This window comes from Salmo salar, chromosome ssa17, assembly GCF_905237065.1.
Source record: "Salmo salar chromosome ssa17, Ssal_v3.1, whole genome shotgun sequence".
NCBI classification, from domain to species: domain Eukaryota; kingdom Metazoa; phylum Chordata; class Actinopteri; order Salmoniformes; family Salmonidae; genus Salmo; species Salmo salar.
The window spans coordinates 43,038,255-43,055,799 of record NC_059458.1 but is presented as its reverse complement, the minus strand read 5'-3'; the positions used below and the strand labels follow the sequence as shown (position 1 = coordinate 43,055,799).

Sequence of the window (17,545 nt, the reverse complement as noted above, 5' to 3'; positions counted from 1 at the left end):
TTTACTTACCACCATGGCCTTTTTTTGCCTTTACCTCCCTTATCTCACCTCATTTGCTCACATTGTATATAGACTTATTTTTCTGTGTTGTTGACTGTATGTTTGTTTTACTCCATGTGTAACTCTGTGTTGTTGTATGTTGTCGAACTGCTTTGCTTTATCTTGGCCAGGTCGCAGTTGTAAATGAGAACTTGTTCTCAACTGGCCTACCTGGTTAAATAAAGGACTTGTTCTCAACTGGCCTACCTGGTTAAATAAAGGACTTGTTCTCAACTAGCCTACCTGGTTAAATAAATAAAAAGTGTCATCAGAGTAGGAGCTCTGACCTAGGAACAGATCCCACCCGTCCATCTAAAACTGAGACGATAAATACAGCCCCCTGGATGGGATTCCTTCTTCTACGCGTCAGATGTTCTACAACGATAGATGCATGTCTGGATGAACGGCCGTGTTTGAGAGCATCAAAACTGATGTATCATGGGTAAATTGTGACCGACTGATGTACAAATAACATCGAGCAGTTATGTGCAAGGTGATCAGTCAGTTGACTCAACTTTAAAAAGGAAAAAAAAAAAGTTGGCCGCCATGTTGAACGAACCCAACACAGTATGGACCCAACAGATCCATCAGAACAGGGTTTCCTGACCCTCTACTCAGGGACCAGAACCCAACGTTCATCTACACAGTATGGACCCAACAGATCCATCAGAACAGGGTTTCCTGACCCTCTACTCAGGGACCAGAACCCAACGTTCATCTACACAGTATGGACCCAACAGATCCATCAGAACAGGGTTTCCTGACCCTCTACTCAGGGACCAGAACCCAACGTTCATCTGGGGAGGTACTGTATCAGAGTGAAGGCAGACGCCAGAGACACGGGGAGGTACTGTATCAGAGTGAAGGCAGACAGAGACACGGGGAGGTACTGTATCAGAGTGAAGGCAGACAGAGACACGGGGAGGTACTGTATCAGAGTGAAGGCAGACAGAGACACGGGGAGGTACTGTATCAGAGTGAAGGCAGACAGAGACACGGGGAGGTTCTGTATCAGAGTGAAGGCAGACAGAGACACGGGGAGGTTCTGTATCAGAGTGAAGGCAGACAGAGACACGGGGAGGTTCTGTATCAGAGTGAAGGCAGACGACAGAGACACGGGGAGGTTCTGTATCAGAGTGAAAGCAGACAGAGACACGGGGAGGTTCTGTATCAGAGTGAAGGCAGACAGAGACACGGGGAGGTACTGTATCAGAGTGAAGGCAGACAGAGACACGGGGAGGTACTGTATCAGAGTGAAGGCAGACAGAGACACGGGGAGGTACTGTATCAGAGTGAAGGCAGACAGAGACACGGGGAGGTACTGTATCAGAGTGAAGGCAGACAGAGACACGGGGAGGTACTGTATCAGAGTGAAGGCAGACAGAGACACGGGGAGGTACTGTATCAGAGTGAAGGCAGACAGAGACACGGGGAGGTACTGTATCAGAGTGAAGGCAGACAGAGACACGGGGAGGTACTGTATCAGAGTGAAGGCAGACAGAGACACGGGGAGGTACTGTATCAGAGTGAAGGCAGACAGAGACACGGGGAGGTACTGTATCAGAGTGAAGGCAGACAGAGACACGGGGAGGTACTGTATCAGAGTGAAGGCAGACAGAGACACGGGGAGGTACTGTATCAGAGTGAAGGCAGACAGAGACACGGGGAGGTACTGTATCAGAGTGAAGGCAGACAGAGACACGGGGAGGTACTGTATCAGAGTGAAGGCAGACAGAGACACGGGGAGGTACTGTATCAGAGTGAAGGCAGACAGAGACACGGGGAGGTACTGTATCAGAGTGAAGGCAGACAGAGACACGGGGAGGTACTGTATCAGAGTGAAGGCAGACAGAGACACGGGGAGGTACTGTATCAGAGTGAAGGCAGACAGAGACACGGGGAGGTACTGTATCAGAGTGAAGGCAGACAGAGACACGGGGAGGTACTGTATCAGAGTGAAGGCAGACAGAGACACGGGGAGGTACTGTATCAGAGTGAAGGCAGACAGACACGGGGAGGTACTGTATCAGAGTGAAGGCAGACGCCAGAGACACGGGGAGGTACTGTATCAGAGTGAAGGCAGACGCCAGAGACACGGGGAGGTACTGTATCAGAGTGAAGGCAGACAGAGACACGGGGAGGTACTGTATCAGAGTGAAGGCAGACGCCAGAGACACGGGGAGGTACTGTATCAGAGTGAAGGCAGACAGAGACACGGGGAGGTACTGTATCAGAGTGAAGGCAGACAGAGACACGGGGAGGTACTGTATCAGAGTGAAGGCAGACAGAGACACGGGGAGGTACTGTATCAGAGTGAAGGCAGACAGAGACACGGGGAGGTACTGTATCAGAGTGAAGGCAGACAGAGACACGGGGAGGTACTGTATCAGAGTGAAGGCAGACAGAGACACGGGGAGGTACTGTATCAGAGTGAAGGCAGACAGAGACACGGGGAGGTACTGTATCAGAGTGAAGGCAGACAGAGACACGGGGAGGTACTGTATCAGAGTGAAGGCAGACAGAGACACGGGGAGGTACTGTATCAGAGTGAAGGCAGACAGAGACACGGGGAGGTACTGTATCAGAGTGAAGGCAGACGCCAGAGACACGGGGAGGTACTGTATCAGAGTGAAGGCAGACAGAGACACGGGGAGGTACTGTATCAGAGTGAAGGCAGACGCCAGAGACACGGGGAGGTACTGTATCAGAGTGAAGGCAGACGCCAGAGACACGGGGAGGTACTGTATCAGAGTGAAGGCAGACGCCAGAGACACGGGGAGGTACTGTATCAGAGTGAAGGCAGACGCCAGAGACACGGGGAGGTACTGTATCAGAGTGAAGGCAGACGCCAGAGACACGGGGAGGTACTGTATCAGAGTGAAGGCAGACGCCAGAGACACGGGGAGGTACTGTATCAGAGTGAAGGCAGACGCCAGAGACACGGGGAGGTACTGTATCAGAGTGAAGGCAGACAGAGACACGGGGAGGTACTGTATCAGAGTGAAGGCAGACGCCAGAGACACGGGGAGGTACTGTATCAGAGTGAAGGCAGACGCCAGAGACACGGGGAGGTACTGTATCAGAGTGAAGGCAGACGCCAGAGACACGGGGAGGTACTGTATCAGAGTGAAGGCAGACGCCAGAGACACGGGGAGGTACTGTATCAGAGTGAAGGCAGACAGAGACACGGGGAGGTTCTGTATCAGAGTGAAGGCAGACGCCAGAGACACGGGGAGGTACTGTATCAGAGTGAAGGCAGACGCCAGAGACACGGGGAGGTACTGTATCAGAGTGAAGGCAGACAGAGACACGGGGAGGTACTGTATCAGAGTGAAGGCAGACGCCAGAGACACGGGGAGGTACTGTATCAGAGTGAAGGCAGACGCCAGAGACACGGGGAGGTACTGTATCAGAGTGAAGGCAGACAGAGACACGGGGAGGTACTGTATCAGAGTGAAGGCAGACAGAGACACGGGGAGGTACTGTATCAGAGTGAAGGCAGACAGAGACACGGGGAGGTACTGTATCAGAGTGAAGGCAGACAGAGACACGGGGAGGTTCTGTATCAGAGTGAAGGCAGACAGAGACACGGGGAGGTACTGTATCAGAGTAAAGGCAGACAGAGACACGGGGAGGTACTGTATCAGAGTGAAGGCAGACAGAGACACGGGGAGGTACTGTATCAGAGTGAAGGCAGACAGAGACACGGGGAGGTACTGTATCAGAGTGAAGGCAGACAGAGACACGGGGAGGTACTGTATCAGAGTGAAGGCAGACGCCAGAGACACGGGGAGGTACTGTATCAGAGTGAAGGCAGACGCCAGAGACACGGGGAGGTACTGTATCAGAGTGAAGGCAGACAGAGACACGGGGAGGTACTGTATCAGAGTGAAGGCAGACAGAGACACGGGGAGGTACTGTATCAGAGTGAAGGCAGACAGAGACACGGGGAGGTACTGTATCAGAGTGAAGGCAGACAGAGACACGGGGAGGTACTGTATCAGAGTGAAGGCAGACAGAGACACGGGGAGGTACTGTATCAGAGTGAAGGCAGACAGAGACACGGGGAGGTACTGTATCAGAGTGAAGGCAGACAGAGACACGGGGAGGTACTGTATCAGAGTGAAGGCAGACAGAGACACGGGGAGGTACTGTATCAGAGTGAAGGCAGACAGAGACACGGGGAGGTACTGTATCAGAGTGAAGGCAGACAGAGACACGGGGAGGTACTGTATCAGAGTGAAGGCAGACAGAGACACGGGGAGGTTCTGTATCAGAGTGAAGGCAGACAGAGACACGGGGAGGTACTGTATCAGAGTGAAGGCAGACAGAGACACGGGAGGTACTGTATCAGAGTGAAGGCAGACAGAGACACGGGGAGGTACTGTATCAGAGTGAAGGCAGACAGAGACACGGGGAGGTACTGTATCAGAGTGAAGGCAGACAGAGACACGGGGAGGTACTGTATCAGAGTGAAGGCAGACAGAGACACGGGGAGGTACTGTATCAGAGGATGGTTGTATTTCGGCCAATAGGCCCATTTATTTCACAACATAGTGTCAATGAGTCCTTTACATTTGTGTGAGAGAGCAAGGTGGGAGCTTAACGTCGCTGGACATCTGACGGAAGTCACCGCGGACACAGCAGCCAAGCCGGCACGGTTCAATCCATCCATCCATGGTGGTGAGGAGGGGCGGTCCTGACCGACGACCAGCCGTTTAGAAACAGGGCGGGGCGTCTCCGTCGGAGGCCAGATGTGGCGGGGGGGACGACGACGAAGAGAAGGAGAAGGTTTGGGGCCAAAAAATAAAACTTTATTAAAGAAAGACAAGTCTGTTCCGGTTGTTGGGAGGGAATAAAGGCAGGATCAGGGGTGGCGGTCGCTACGGTAACAAGCAGGCAGGGTTGGGTCAGTCTGGTCCATGATCAGGGGCGGTGGTCGCTACGGTAACAAGCAGGCAGGATCGGTCTGTCCATGATCAGGGGCGGCGGTCGCTACGGTAACAAGCAGGCAGGATCGGTCTGTCCATGATCAGGGGCGGCGGTCGCTACGGTAACAAGCAGGCAGGGTTGGGTCGGTCTGGTCCATGATCAGGGGCGGCGGTCGCTACGGTAACAAGCAGGCACGCTCCCTCCGATCCAGGCACTTCTGTTCCACGTCCAGATGGTTTACTGCACAGAGGAGACAGAGGAGAGATTATTACCCACGTGGAGATGGACAGAGGAGAGATCATTACCCACGTGGAGATGGATAGAGGAGAGACTATTACCCACGTGGAGATGGACAGAGGAGAGACTATTACCCACGTGGAGACGGATAGAGGAGAGACTATTACCCACGTGGAGATGGATAGAGACAGAGGAGAGATTATTACCCACGTGGAGATGGATAGAGGAGAGACGATTACCCACGCGGAGACAGACAGAGGAGAGACTATTACCCACGTGGAGATGGACAGAGGAGAGATTATTACCCACGTGGAGATGGATAGAGGAGAGACTATTACCCACGCGGAGATGGACATGAGGAGAGACTATTACCCACGCGGAGATGGACATGAGGAGAGACTATTACCCACGCGGAGATGGACATGAGGAGAGACTATTACCCACGCGGAGATGGACATGAGGAGAGACTATTACCCACGCGGAGATGGACATGAGGAGAGACTATTACCCACTCGGAGATGGACGTGAGGAGAGACTATTACCCACGCGGAGATGGACATGAGGAGAGACGATTACCCACGCGGAGACAGACAGAGGAGAGACTATTACCCACGTGGAGATGGACAGAGGAGACACTATTACCCACGTGGAGATGGACAGAGGAGACAGGAGAGATTATTACCCACGCGGAGATGGATAGAGGAGAGACTATTACCCACGCGGAGATGGACATGAGGAGAGACTATTACCCACGCGGAGATGGACATGAGGAGAGACTATTACCCACGCGGAGATGGACATGAGGAGAGACTATTACCCACGCGGGAGATGGACATGAGGAGAGACTATTACCCACGCGGAGATGGACATGAGGAGAGACTATTACCCACGCGGAGATGGACATGAGGAGAGACTATTACCCACGCGGAGATGGACATGAGGAGAGACTATTACCCACGCGGAGATGGACATGAGGAGAGACTATAACCCACGCGGAGATGGACGTGAGGAGAGACTATTACCCACTCGGAGATGGACGTGAGGAGAGACTATTACCCACTCGGAGATGGACGTGAGGAGAGACTATTACCCACGCGAGACGGACAGAGGAGACACTATTACCCACGTGGAGATGGACAGAGGAGACACTATTACCCACGTGGAGATGGACAGAGGAGACAGGAGAGATTATTACCCACGCGGAGATGGATAGAGGAGAGACTATTACCCACGCGGAGATGGACATGAGGAGAGACTATTACCCACGCGGAGATGGACATGAGGAGAGTATTACCCACGCGGAGATGGACGTGAGGAGAGACTATTACCCACCCGGAGATGGACATGAGGAGAGACTATTACCCACGCGGAGATGGACATGAGGAGAGACTATTACCCACGTGGAGATGGACATGAGGAGAGACTATTACCCACGTGGAGATGGACAGAGGAGAGACTATTACCCACGTGGCGATGGATAGAGGAGAGATCATTACCCACGTGGAGATGGACAGAGGAGACACTATTACCCACGTGGAGATGGACAGAGGAGACAGGAGAGATTATTACCCACGCGGAGATGGATAGAGGAGAGACTATTACCCACGCGGAGATGGACATGAGGAGAGACTATTACCCACGCGGAGATGGATAGAGGAGAGACTATTACCCACGCGGAGATGGACATGAGGAGAGACTATTACCCACGTGGCGATGGATAGAGGAGAGACTATTACCCACGTGGAGATGGATAGAGACAGATCATTACCCACGTGGAGACGGATAGAGGAGAGACTATTACCCACGTGGAGATGGACAGAGGAGACACTATTACCCACGTGGAGATGGACAGAGGAGACAGGAGAGATTATTACCCACGCGGAGATGGATAGAGGAGAGACTATTACCCACGCGGAGATGGACATGAGGAGAGACTATTACCCACGCGGAGATGGACATGAGGAGAGACTATTACCCACGCGGAGATGGACATGAGGAGAGACTATTACCCACGCGGAGATGGACATGAGGAGAGACTATTACCCACGCGGAGATGGACATGAGGAGAGACTATTACCCACGCGGAGATGGACATGAGGAGAGACTATTACCCACTCGGAGATGGACGTGAGGAGAGACTATTACCCACTCGGAGATGGACGTGAGGAGAGACTATTACCCACTCGGAGATGGACGTGAGGAGAGACTATTACCCACTCGGAGATGGACGTGAGGAGAGACTATTACCCACGCGGAGACAGACAGAGGAGAGACTATTACCCACGTGGAGATGGACAGAGGAGACACTATTACCCACGTGGAGATGGACAGAGGAGACAGGAGAGATTATTACCCACGCGGAGATGGATAGAGGAGAGACTATTACCCACGCGGAGATGGACATGAGGAGAGACTATTACCCACGCGGAGATGGACATGAGGAGAGTATTACCCACGCGGAGATGGACGTGAGGAGAGACTATTACCCACCCGGAGATGGACATGAGGAGAGACTATTACCCACGCGGAGATGGACATGAGGAGAGACTATTACCCACGTGGAGATGGACATGAGGAGAGACTATTACCCACGTGGAGATGGACAGAGGAGAGACTATTACCCACGTGGCGATGGATAGAGGAGAGATCATTACCCACGTGGAGATGGACAGAGGAGACACTATTACCCACGTGGAGATGGACAGAGGAGACAGGAGAGATTATTACCCACGCGGAGATGGATAGAGGAGAGACTATTACCCACGCGGAGATGGACATGAGGAGAGACTATTACCCACGCGGAGATGGACATGAGGAGAGACTATTACCCACGCGGAGATGGACATGAGGAGAGACTATTACCCACGCGGAGATGGACATGAGGAGAGACTATAACCCACGCGGAGATGGACGTGAGGAGAGACTATTACCCACTCGGAGATGGACGTGAGGAGAGACTATTACCCACTCGGAGATGGACGTGAGGAGAGACTATTACCCACTCGGAGATGGACGTGAGGAGAGACTATTACCCACGCGGAGACAGACAGAGGAGAGACTATTACCCACGTGGAGATGGACAGAGGAGACACTATTACCCACGTGGAGATGGACAGAGGAGACAGGAGAGATTATTACCCACGCGGAGATGGATAGAGGAGAGACTATTACCCACGCGGAGATGGACATGAGGAGAGACTATTACCCACGCGGAGATGGACATGAGGAGAGTATTACCCACGCGGAGATGGACGTGAGGAGAGACTATTACCCACCCGGAGATGGACATGAGGAGAGACTATTACCCACGCGGAGATGGACATGAGGAGAGACTATTACCCACGTGGAGATGGACATGAGGAGAGACTATTACCCACGTGGAGATGGACAGAGGAGAGACTATTACCCACGTGGCGATGGATAGAGGAGAGATCATTACCCACGTGGAGATGGACAGAGGAGACACTATTACCCACGTGGAGATGGACAGAGGAGACAGGAGAGATTATTACCCACGCGGAGATGGATAGAGGAGAGACTATTACCCACGCGGAGATGGACATGAGGAGAGACTATTACCCACGCGGAGATGGATAGAGGAGAGACTATTACCCACGCGGAGATGGACATGAGGAGAGACTATTACCCACGTGGCGATGGATAGAGGAGAGACTATTACCCACGTGGAGATGGATAGAGACAGAGGAGAGATCATTACCCACGTGGAGATGGACAGAGGAGAGACTATTACCCACGTGGAGATGGACAGAGGAGAGACTATTACCCACGTGGAGATGGACAGAGGAGAGACTATTACCCACGTGGAGATGGACAGAGGAGATACTATTACCCACGCGGAGACAGACAGAGGAGAGACTATTACCCACGCGGAGACAGACAGAGGAGAGACTATTACCCACGTGGAGATGGACAGAGGAGACACTATTACCCACGTGGAGATGGACAGAGGAGACAGGAGAGATTATTACCCACGCGGAGATGGATAGAGGAGAGACTATTACCCACGCGGAGATGGACATGAGGAGAGACTATTACCCACGCGGAGATGGACATGAGGAGAGACTATTACCCACGCGGAGATGGACATGAGGAGAGACTATTACCCACGCGGAGATGGACATGAGGAGAGACTATTACCCACGCGGAGATGGACATGAGGAGAGACTATTACCCACGCGGAGATGGACATGAGGAGAGACTATTACCCACGCGGAGATGGACATGAGGAGAGACTATTACCCACTCGGAGATGGACGTGAGGAGAGACTATTACCCACTCAGAGATGGACGTGAGGAGAGACTATTACCCACTCAGAGATGGACGTGAGGAGAGACTATTACCCACTCGGAGATGGACGTGAGGAGAGACTATTACCCACGCGGAGATGGACATGAGGAGAGACGATTACCCACGCGGAGACAGACAGAGGAGAGACTATTACCCACGTGGAGATGGACAGAGGAGACACTATTACCCACGTGGAGATGGACAGAGGAGACAGGAGAGATTATTACCCACGCGGAGATGGACATGAGGAGAGACTATTACCCACGCGGAGATGGACATGAGGAGAGACTATTACCCACGCGGAGATGGACATGAGGAGAGACTATTACCCACCCGGAGATGGACATGAGGAGAGACTATTACCCACGCGGAGATGGACATGAGGAGAGACTATTACCCACGTGGAGATGGACAGAGGAGAGACTATTACCCACGTGGCGATGGACAGAGGAGAGATTATTACCCACGTGGAGACGGATAGAGGAGAGACTATTACCCACGTGGAGATGGATAGAGGAGAGACCATTACCCACGTGGAGATGGACAGAGAGACTATTACCCACGTGGAGATGGATAGAGGAGAGACTATTACCCACGTGGAGATGGATAGAGGAGAGACCATTACCCACGTGGAGATGGATAGAGGAGAGACTATTACCCACGTGGAGATGGATAGAGGAGAGACTATTACCCACGTGGAGATGGATAAAGGAGACCATTACCCACGTGGAGATGGATAGAGGAGAGACTATTACCCACGTGGAGATGGACAGAGAGACTATTACCCACGTGGAGATGGATAGAGGAGAGACTATTACCCACGTGGAGATGGATAGAGGAGAGACCATTACCCACGTGGAGACGGATAGAGGAGAGACTATTACCCACGTGGAGACGGACAGAGGAGAGACTATTGCCCACGTGGAGATGGATAGAGGAGAGACTATTACCCACGTGGAGATGGACAGAGGTCGTAGGTGTGTCTGATTGGTCCCTAGCCAAAAGTAGTCAACTAGAAAATGAATAGGGGTGCCATTTTGGGACTAAACCCCTAATCAACGTGCAGGTGTTGCTCCTGCCTCTGTCTGGACAGTATCACCTCTGGTAAACACCTTCATGTGTTCCTCTTCTCTATCCGTAACAGCCACTCAGTCAGGCAGTCGGGGAAAGTCATGGGTATATTTCATTTAGCATCCAATTGCAAACCCAGAAGTCACGGTGGAGAACCTCAGGTCTATCAGATGAATGCATGGGCTTTTCAGAGCATGGTGACTGGTATCTTAAATAGCACCCTATTCCCTATATAGAGCACTACTTTAGACCAGAGCCCTATAGAACCCTATTCCCTATATAGAGCACTACTTTAGACCAGAGCCCTATAGAACCCTATTCCCTATATAGAGCACTACTTTAGACCAGAGCCCTATAGAACCCTATTCCCTATATAGAGCACTACTTTAGACCAGGGCCCTATAGAACCCTATTCCCTATATAGTGCACTACTTTAGACCAGGGCCCTATAGAACCCTATTCCCTTTATAGTGCACTACTTTAGACCAGGGCCCTATAGAACCCTATATAGTGCACTACTTTAGACCAGGGCCCTATAGAACCCTATATAGTGCACTACTTTTAACCCCTTGTGTGCCATTTGGGACAATGTGATAAAAAAATATAAAAAAACATTCTGATCAATAGAATTGACTAGAACAGACAAATCCCTGGGTTCAACACGCCAGATAAAATCCCCACAACCCATTTCTATCTGAACTCTGTGTACCGTTACATATCCTCCACTAAAACACTCTGTCTCTGCCTGCCTGGTGAGTGGGGTTGGGAGTTAAAATGACGACGCCCACAGAAACAGCCACGTCAGTCAGAGGGGACGAATGAACAGGGAGTGGCATGAACATCCACTATTACTGGGTCAGGAACACAGAGCTTTAATGGGGGGGGGGGGGGTGAACGTTACCTTTACACTTAGCTTTAAGGGAGTAGTCTCTCCTCCGTCCCCCTACAGAGAACCCAGACGGTCCTCCGTCCCCTACAGAGAACCCAGACGGTCCTCCGTCCCCTACAGAGAACCCAGACGGTCCTCCGTCCCCCTACAGAGAACCCAGACGGTCCTCCGTCCCCCTACAGAGAACCCAGACGGTCCTCCGTCCCCCTACAGAGAACCCAGACGGTCCTCCGTCCCCCTACAGAGAACCCAGACGGTCCTCCGTCGCCACGGTAACTTACGTATTTCTCGATCTCGATGCCGTCTTTGAAGAAAACGAAGAAAGGTGTGACTCCGTCCTCGCGGTAGTCTAGCAGGCCGATGGCTCCGTCACAGTTCATGGACTCGCCGGTGAAAAACTGGAAGGAGGAGCAGGTCACGTGTTCAACAGGACAGACAAGGAGACACTGTTCATTCATAGTGTCACACAAACGAAGAAGAGATGCCTTCTTTTGGAACAAACCACACACTAGAGGTCGACCGATTAATCGGAATGGCCGATTAATTAGGGCCGATTTCAGGTTTTCATAACAATCGGTAATCTGTATTTTTGGACACCGATTTGCCGATTATTATTATTATTTTACACCTTTATTTAACTGGGCAAGTCAGATTAAGAACACATTGTTATTTTCAATGATGGCCTAGGAACGGTGGGTTAACTGCCTTGTTCAGGGGGGATTCAGGGATTTGTTTTTGCAACTTTCCGGTTACTAGTCCAACGCTCTAACCACCTGCCTTACATTGCACTCCACGAGGAGCCTGCATGGCAGGCTGACTACCTGTTATGCGAAGGCAGCAAGAAGCCAAGGTAAGTTGCTAGCTGGTATTAAACTTATCTTATAAAAAAACTATCAATCTTAACATAATCACTAGTTAACTACACATGGTTGATGATATTACTAGTTTATCTAATGTGTCCTGCGTTGCATATAATCGATGCGGTGCCTGTTAATTTATCATCGAATCACAGCCTACTTCGACAAACGGGTGTTGATTTAACAAGCGCATTTGCGAGAAGAAAAAAGCACTGTCGTTGCACCAATGTACCCAATCGGTCAACCTCTAACACACACACACACACACACACACACACACACACACACAGTCCCCATATCCAAAGGGTCAAAGTGTAAGCCAGTGACTTGAAAACGTACTCAGGTAATAAACAGATGTTAGTTTCATAGGTCACAGCCTCTAAAGGTGTCCTAAGATTGGAACGTACAGTGATGACAGTGGCCATTTTAACCAACCCTCATTCAGCCAATATAAAAACTGGAGAGTGTTCATAACATACATGTTCGTTTTCACACAGCACAGGCTGCTGGGTACATCCCAAATGGCCTCCTCATTTTCCCTATATAGTGCACTAAATATGGACCTTAGACAGGGGGGGAAAGGGAGCCATTTGGGACCCGGCCGTACGGTAGGGGGGGTGTTTCTCTCACCTGGTATTTATCGAGGTTTCCCAGGATCATCTTGACAGCTGCTGGAGCTCCAGCCATGAACGCCTGGACCCTCTTAGAGCCCTGCTCCTCTAGTCTGGCCTTGACTCTGGATGGGAGGGACAACAATGTTACATTCACAACATTCCCCATCGGGCTGTCCGATAATCTGCTTGTGTACTTGTTCATTTCAATACTCATATTTTACCGGGTGACTTGACTGAGAACACATTCTCATTGACAGCAACGACCCGGGGAACGGTTACAGGGGAGATTGGACCTGGAACCGATCCATATCGACTCCCCGCGGTTTAACGGGTATTTACACCCATTCAGACTGGACTGATCCATATCGACTCCCCGCGGTTTAACGGGTATTTACACCCATTCAGACTGGACTGATCCACATCGACTCCCCGTGGTTTAACGGGTATTTACACCCATTCAGACTGGACCTGATCCATATCGACTCCCCGCGGTTTAACGGGTATTTACACCCATTCAGACTGGACTGATCCATATCGACTCCCCGCGGTTTAACGGGTATTTACACCCATTCAGACTGGACTGATCCACATCGACTCCCCGCGGTTTAACGGGTATTTACACCCATTCAGACTGGACCTGATCCATATCGACTCCCCGTGGTTTAACGGGTATTTACACCCATTCAGACTGGACTGATCCACATCGACTCCCCGCGGTTTAACGGGTATTTACACCCATTCAGACTGGACTGATCCACATCGACTCCCCGCGGTTTAACGGGTATTTACACCCATTCAGACCGGACTGATCCACATCGACTCCCCGCGGTTTAACGGGTATTTACACCCATTCAGACTGGACTGATCCATATCGACTCCCCCGCGGTTTTAACGGGTATTTACACCCATTCAGACTGGACTGATCCATATCGACTCCCCGCGGTTTAACGGGTATTTACACCCATTCAGACTGGACTGATCCATATCGACTCCCCGCGGTTTAACGGGTATTTACACCCATTCAGACTGGACTGATCCACATCGACTCCCCGCGGTTTAACGGGTATTTACACCCATTCAGACTGGACCTGATCCATATCGACTCCCCGTGGTTTAACGGGTATTTACACCCATTCAGACCGGACTGATCCATATCGACTCCCCGCGGTTTAACGGGTATTTACACCCATTCAGACCGGACTGATCCATATCGACTCCCCGCGGTTTAACGGGTATTTACACCCATTCAGACTGGACTGATCCACATCGACTCCCCGCGGTTTAACGGGTATTTACACCCATTCAGACTGGACCTGATCCATATCGACTCCACGCGGTTTAACGGGTATTTACACCCATTCAGACTGGACCTGATCCATATCGACTCCACGTGGTTTAACGGGTATTTACACCCATTCAGACTGGACCTGATCCATATCGACTCCACGTGGTTTAACGGGTATTTACACCCATTCAGACTGGACCTGATCCATATCGACTCCCCGTGGTTTAACGGGTATTTACACCCATTCAGACTGGACCTGATCCATATCGACTCCCCGCGGTTTAACGGGTATTTACACCCATTCAGACTGGACTGATCCATATCGACTCCCCGTGGTTTAACGGGTATTTACACCCATTCAGACTGGACTGATCCATATCGACTCCCGGTGGTTTAACGGGTATTTACACCCATTCAGACTGGACCTGATCCATATCGACTCCACGTGGTTTAACGGGTATTTACACCCATTCAGACTGGACTGATCCACATCGACTCCCCGCGGTTTAACGGGTATTTACACCCATTCAGACTGGACTGATCCACATCGACTCCCCGCGGTTTAACGGGTATTTACACCCATTCAGACTGGACCTGATCCATATCGACTCCCCGTGGTTTAACGGGTATTTACACCCATTCAGACTGGACCTGATCCATATCGACTCCACGTGGTTTAACGGGTATTTACAACCATTCAGACTGGACTGATCCATATCGACTCCCGGTGGTTTAACGGGTATTTACACCCATTCAGACTGGACTGATCCATATCGACTCCCCGTGGTTTAACGGGTATTTACACCCATTCAGACTGGACCTGATCCATATCGACTCCACGTGGTTTAACGGGTATTTACACCCATTCAGACTAGACTGATCCATATCGACTCCCCGTGGTTTAACGGGTATTTACACCCATTTGAGAGCCATAACGGAACACCTTCCATATTCAATCCGAGACGTCCTAGGAGGCCGTGCAGAAAGAGCTAGTATCACAGTTACTAAAAACCCCTGGGAGTCACCAGAGAGAAGTTGCCCAGGCTGTCTACATGCATTTTATTGGACTGACAGTTGAGTCTTATTTTTGCCGTTTAAATAATCACTCTCGCCCTGTTACTGACGTTGGGGCCAGTAACTGAAAGGTTGCTGGATCGAATCCCAGAGTTGACAAGGTTAAAAACAAAATGTGTCGTTCTGCCCCTGAACAAGGCAGTTCCCCAATAGGCCGTCATTGTAAATAAGAAAATGTTGTTGTTTTTTAAATGTAAAAAACATATATAATTTTTATGGATTAGATGCCAGAGACACTTACGCCTTCATATAGCCCTTGATGTAGCTCTGGTAAGCCTTCTTGTTGTAGGCTGAGGTCTCCTGCAGTTTGCTGTTGAGCACAATGTCAACTCCACTGACTGTGGACGCTTCACTGCCCTCATCTCCGCCCTCTGCAGAGGCGTTGGCACCGATCAAAGCCCCATCTACGTCCTCCGATCTGGACGTGAGCTGCCAAGGGAGGGGAGAGTCTGGTTCAGGCTAACGGGCTAGCAGGCTAGCGTTAAAACGGTATCAACACGTCATCACCGGTAACTAGCAGATCCGTTTACCGAGCCGAAATTGACAAAACATGTTTCATAACCCTCCTTCCTGTATTTTTTTTATTTTAAGTTAGTGAAATAAAAATGAATGAATGAACTAGCCAAGTTGCTAACAACTAAAAGGAAGATATATCTGTATTGAAACGGTAAACGTACCTTTCCCTGTACCTCGTACAGCATACCGTCGCAGACCTCCGTGATTTTATAGACCTCGGTGAACAGCTCATCTCCTGAAATATAATCATGTATTAGACAAAGGTAGAGTAACGGTAGCTAGCCTACTAGTTCACACAATAGTTGAACTAAAAACCAGCTGTTTCCAACAGAAAACAGGTCAGTTGGTATCGCTTGTTACCTAGTTAGCCTGTTAATGCTAACCAGTTAGCCAAATGCCGGTAGGCCTCGCTAACTAGCAGCGAAACGCTAACTCTCCGGTAACAGTATATTGGTTTACTCCGTTATACAGAACATAGAAAATATAAATTTGATCTAAAACGGTACATAATATCATTGGGGACAACGACGAAGTTTTAAAAAGTCATTTCCACCACATCGTTAGCACAAAAGGCCGAGGAGCTTCCGGTAGGCCCAAATAAACACACTACAAAATACAGAGCAACAAAAAGGTTATATTTCTAAAAGAATAACAACAGAGTAGTGATAATATAAACGTTAGTTTTACCGGTGATGATATCCTTGTAGATGATCATTTTAGTTGGATTGTAAAAATGTGACGTTCAAGGGAAGATGGTTTTGGATCCCTACCCGTCTCAGGACTCGTAAGAAAAGGATAGAAAACAGCGGTTCGCCAACTTAGATAGGCAGCGGTGACGTCACGCCGGACCGGGGCCTGCAGATACGGGTCACAGTCGCCCCCTTCAGGACGTGTTGCGCGGGTTGCCGCTTCTCCGGGTGCGTTCCAGCCTGCACTTTTATTTATTTTTTTTGTCTCAGGTTTTAACCTGTTTGGGATAGGGGCAGTATTTTCACGGCCGGATAAAATACGTACCCGATTTAATCTGGTTACTACTCCTGCCCAGAAACTAGAATATGCATATAATTTGTAGATTTGGATAGAAAACACTCTAACGTTTCTAAAACTGTTTGAATGGTGTCTGTGAGTATAACAGAACTCATATGGCAGGCCAAAACCCGAGAAGATTCCATACAGGAAGTGCCCTGTCTGACAATTTGTTTTCCTTCTGTTGCATCTCTATCGAAAACGTGACATTTTCTAAGGCTTCCATTGGCTCTCAGAAGCCGCCAGAAAGTGGAATGAGGTGTCTGCAGTCTCTGGGCGAAGAACAGCAGGAGATTTTGTTACTGGTCAGCCTGGGAACAGTGACACTGGAGATGCGCATTCACGAGAATTCTCAATTTGTTTCTTTCAGCCTTTGAATGAATACAACGTCGCCCGGTTGGAATATTATCGCTATTTTACGAGAAAAATAGCATAAAAATGTATTTTAAACAGCGTTTGACATGCTTCGAAGTACGGTAATGGAATATTTTTCCATTTTTTGTCACGAAATGCGCTTGCGCGTCACCCTTCGGATAGTGACCTGAACGCACGAACAAAACAGAGCTATTTGAATATAACTATGGATTATCTGGAACCAAAACAGCATTTGTTGTTGAAGTAGAGGTCCTGGGAGTGCATTCTGACGAAGAACAGCAAAGGTAATCCAATTTTTCTAATAGTAAATCTGAGTTTAGT

General features: G+C 50.1%; 1 protein-coding gene across 2 annotated transcripts; it reads right to left on the bottom strand.

The window, feature by feature from the left end:
- Positions 1-4,556: 4,556 nt before the first annotated feature.
- LOC106574999 (translationally-controlled tumor protein homolog) lies at positions 4,557-16,752 on the bottom strand. Of its 2 annotated transcripts, XM_045699601.1 has the most exons (7): positions 16,511-16,752; positions 15,985-16,058; positions 15,549-15,736; positions 12,965-13,070; positions 11,759-11,875; positions 5,166-5,211; positions 4,557-5,106 (listed from the first exon to the last, which is right to left on the bottom strand). In XM_045699601.1, the coding sequence occupies exons 1-6, from the start codon at positions 16,536-16,538 to the stop codon at positions 5,209-5,211; spliced, it is 516 nt and encodes a 171-aa protein (XP_045555557.1). In that variant the 5' UTR covers positions 16,539-16,752; the 3' UTR covers positions 4,557-5,106; positions 5,166-5,208. The 2 variants fall into 2 exon arrangements, with proteins under 2 accessions (XP_045555557.1, XP_045555556.1); XM_045699600.1 differs by having other exon boundaries at positions 4,557-5,211.
- Between the last annotated feature and the right edge of the window lie 793 nt (positions 16,753-17,545).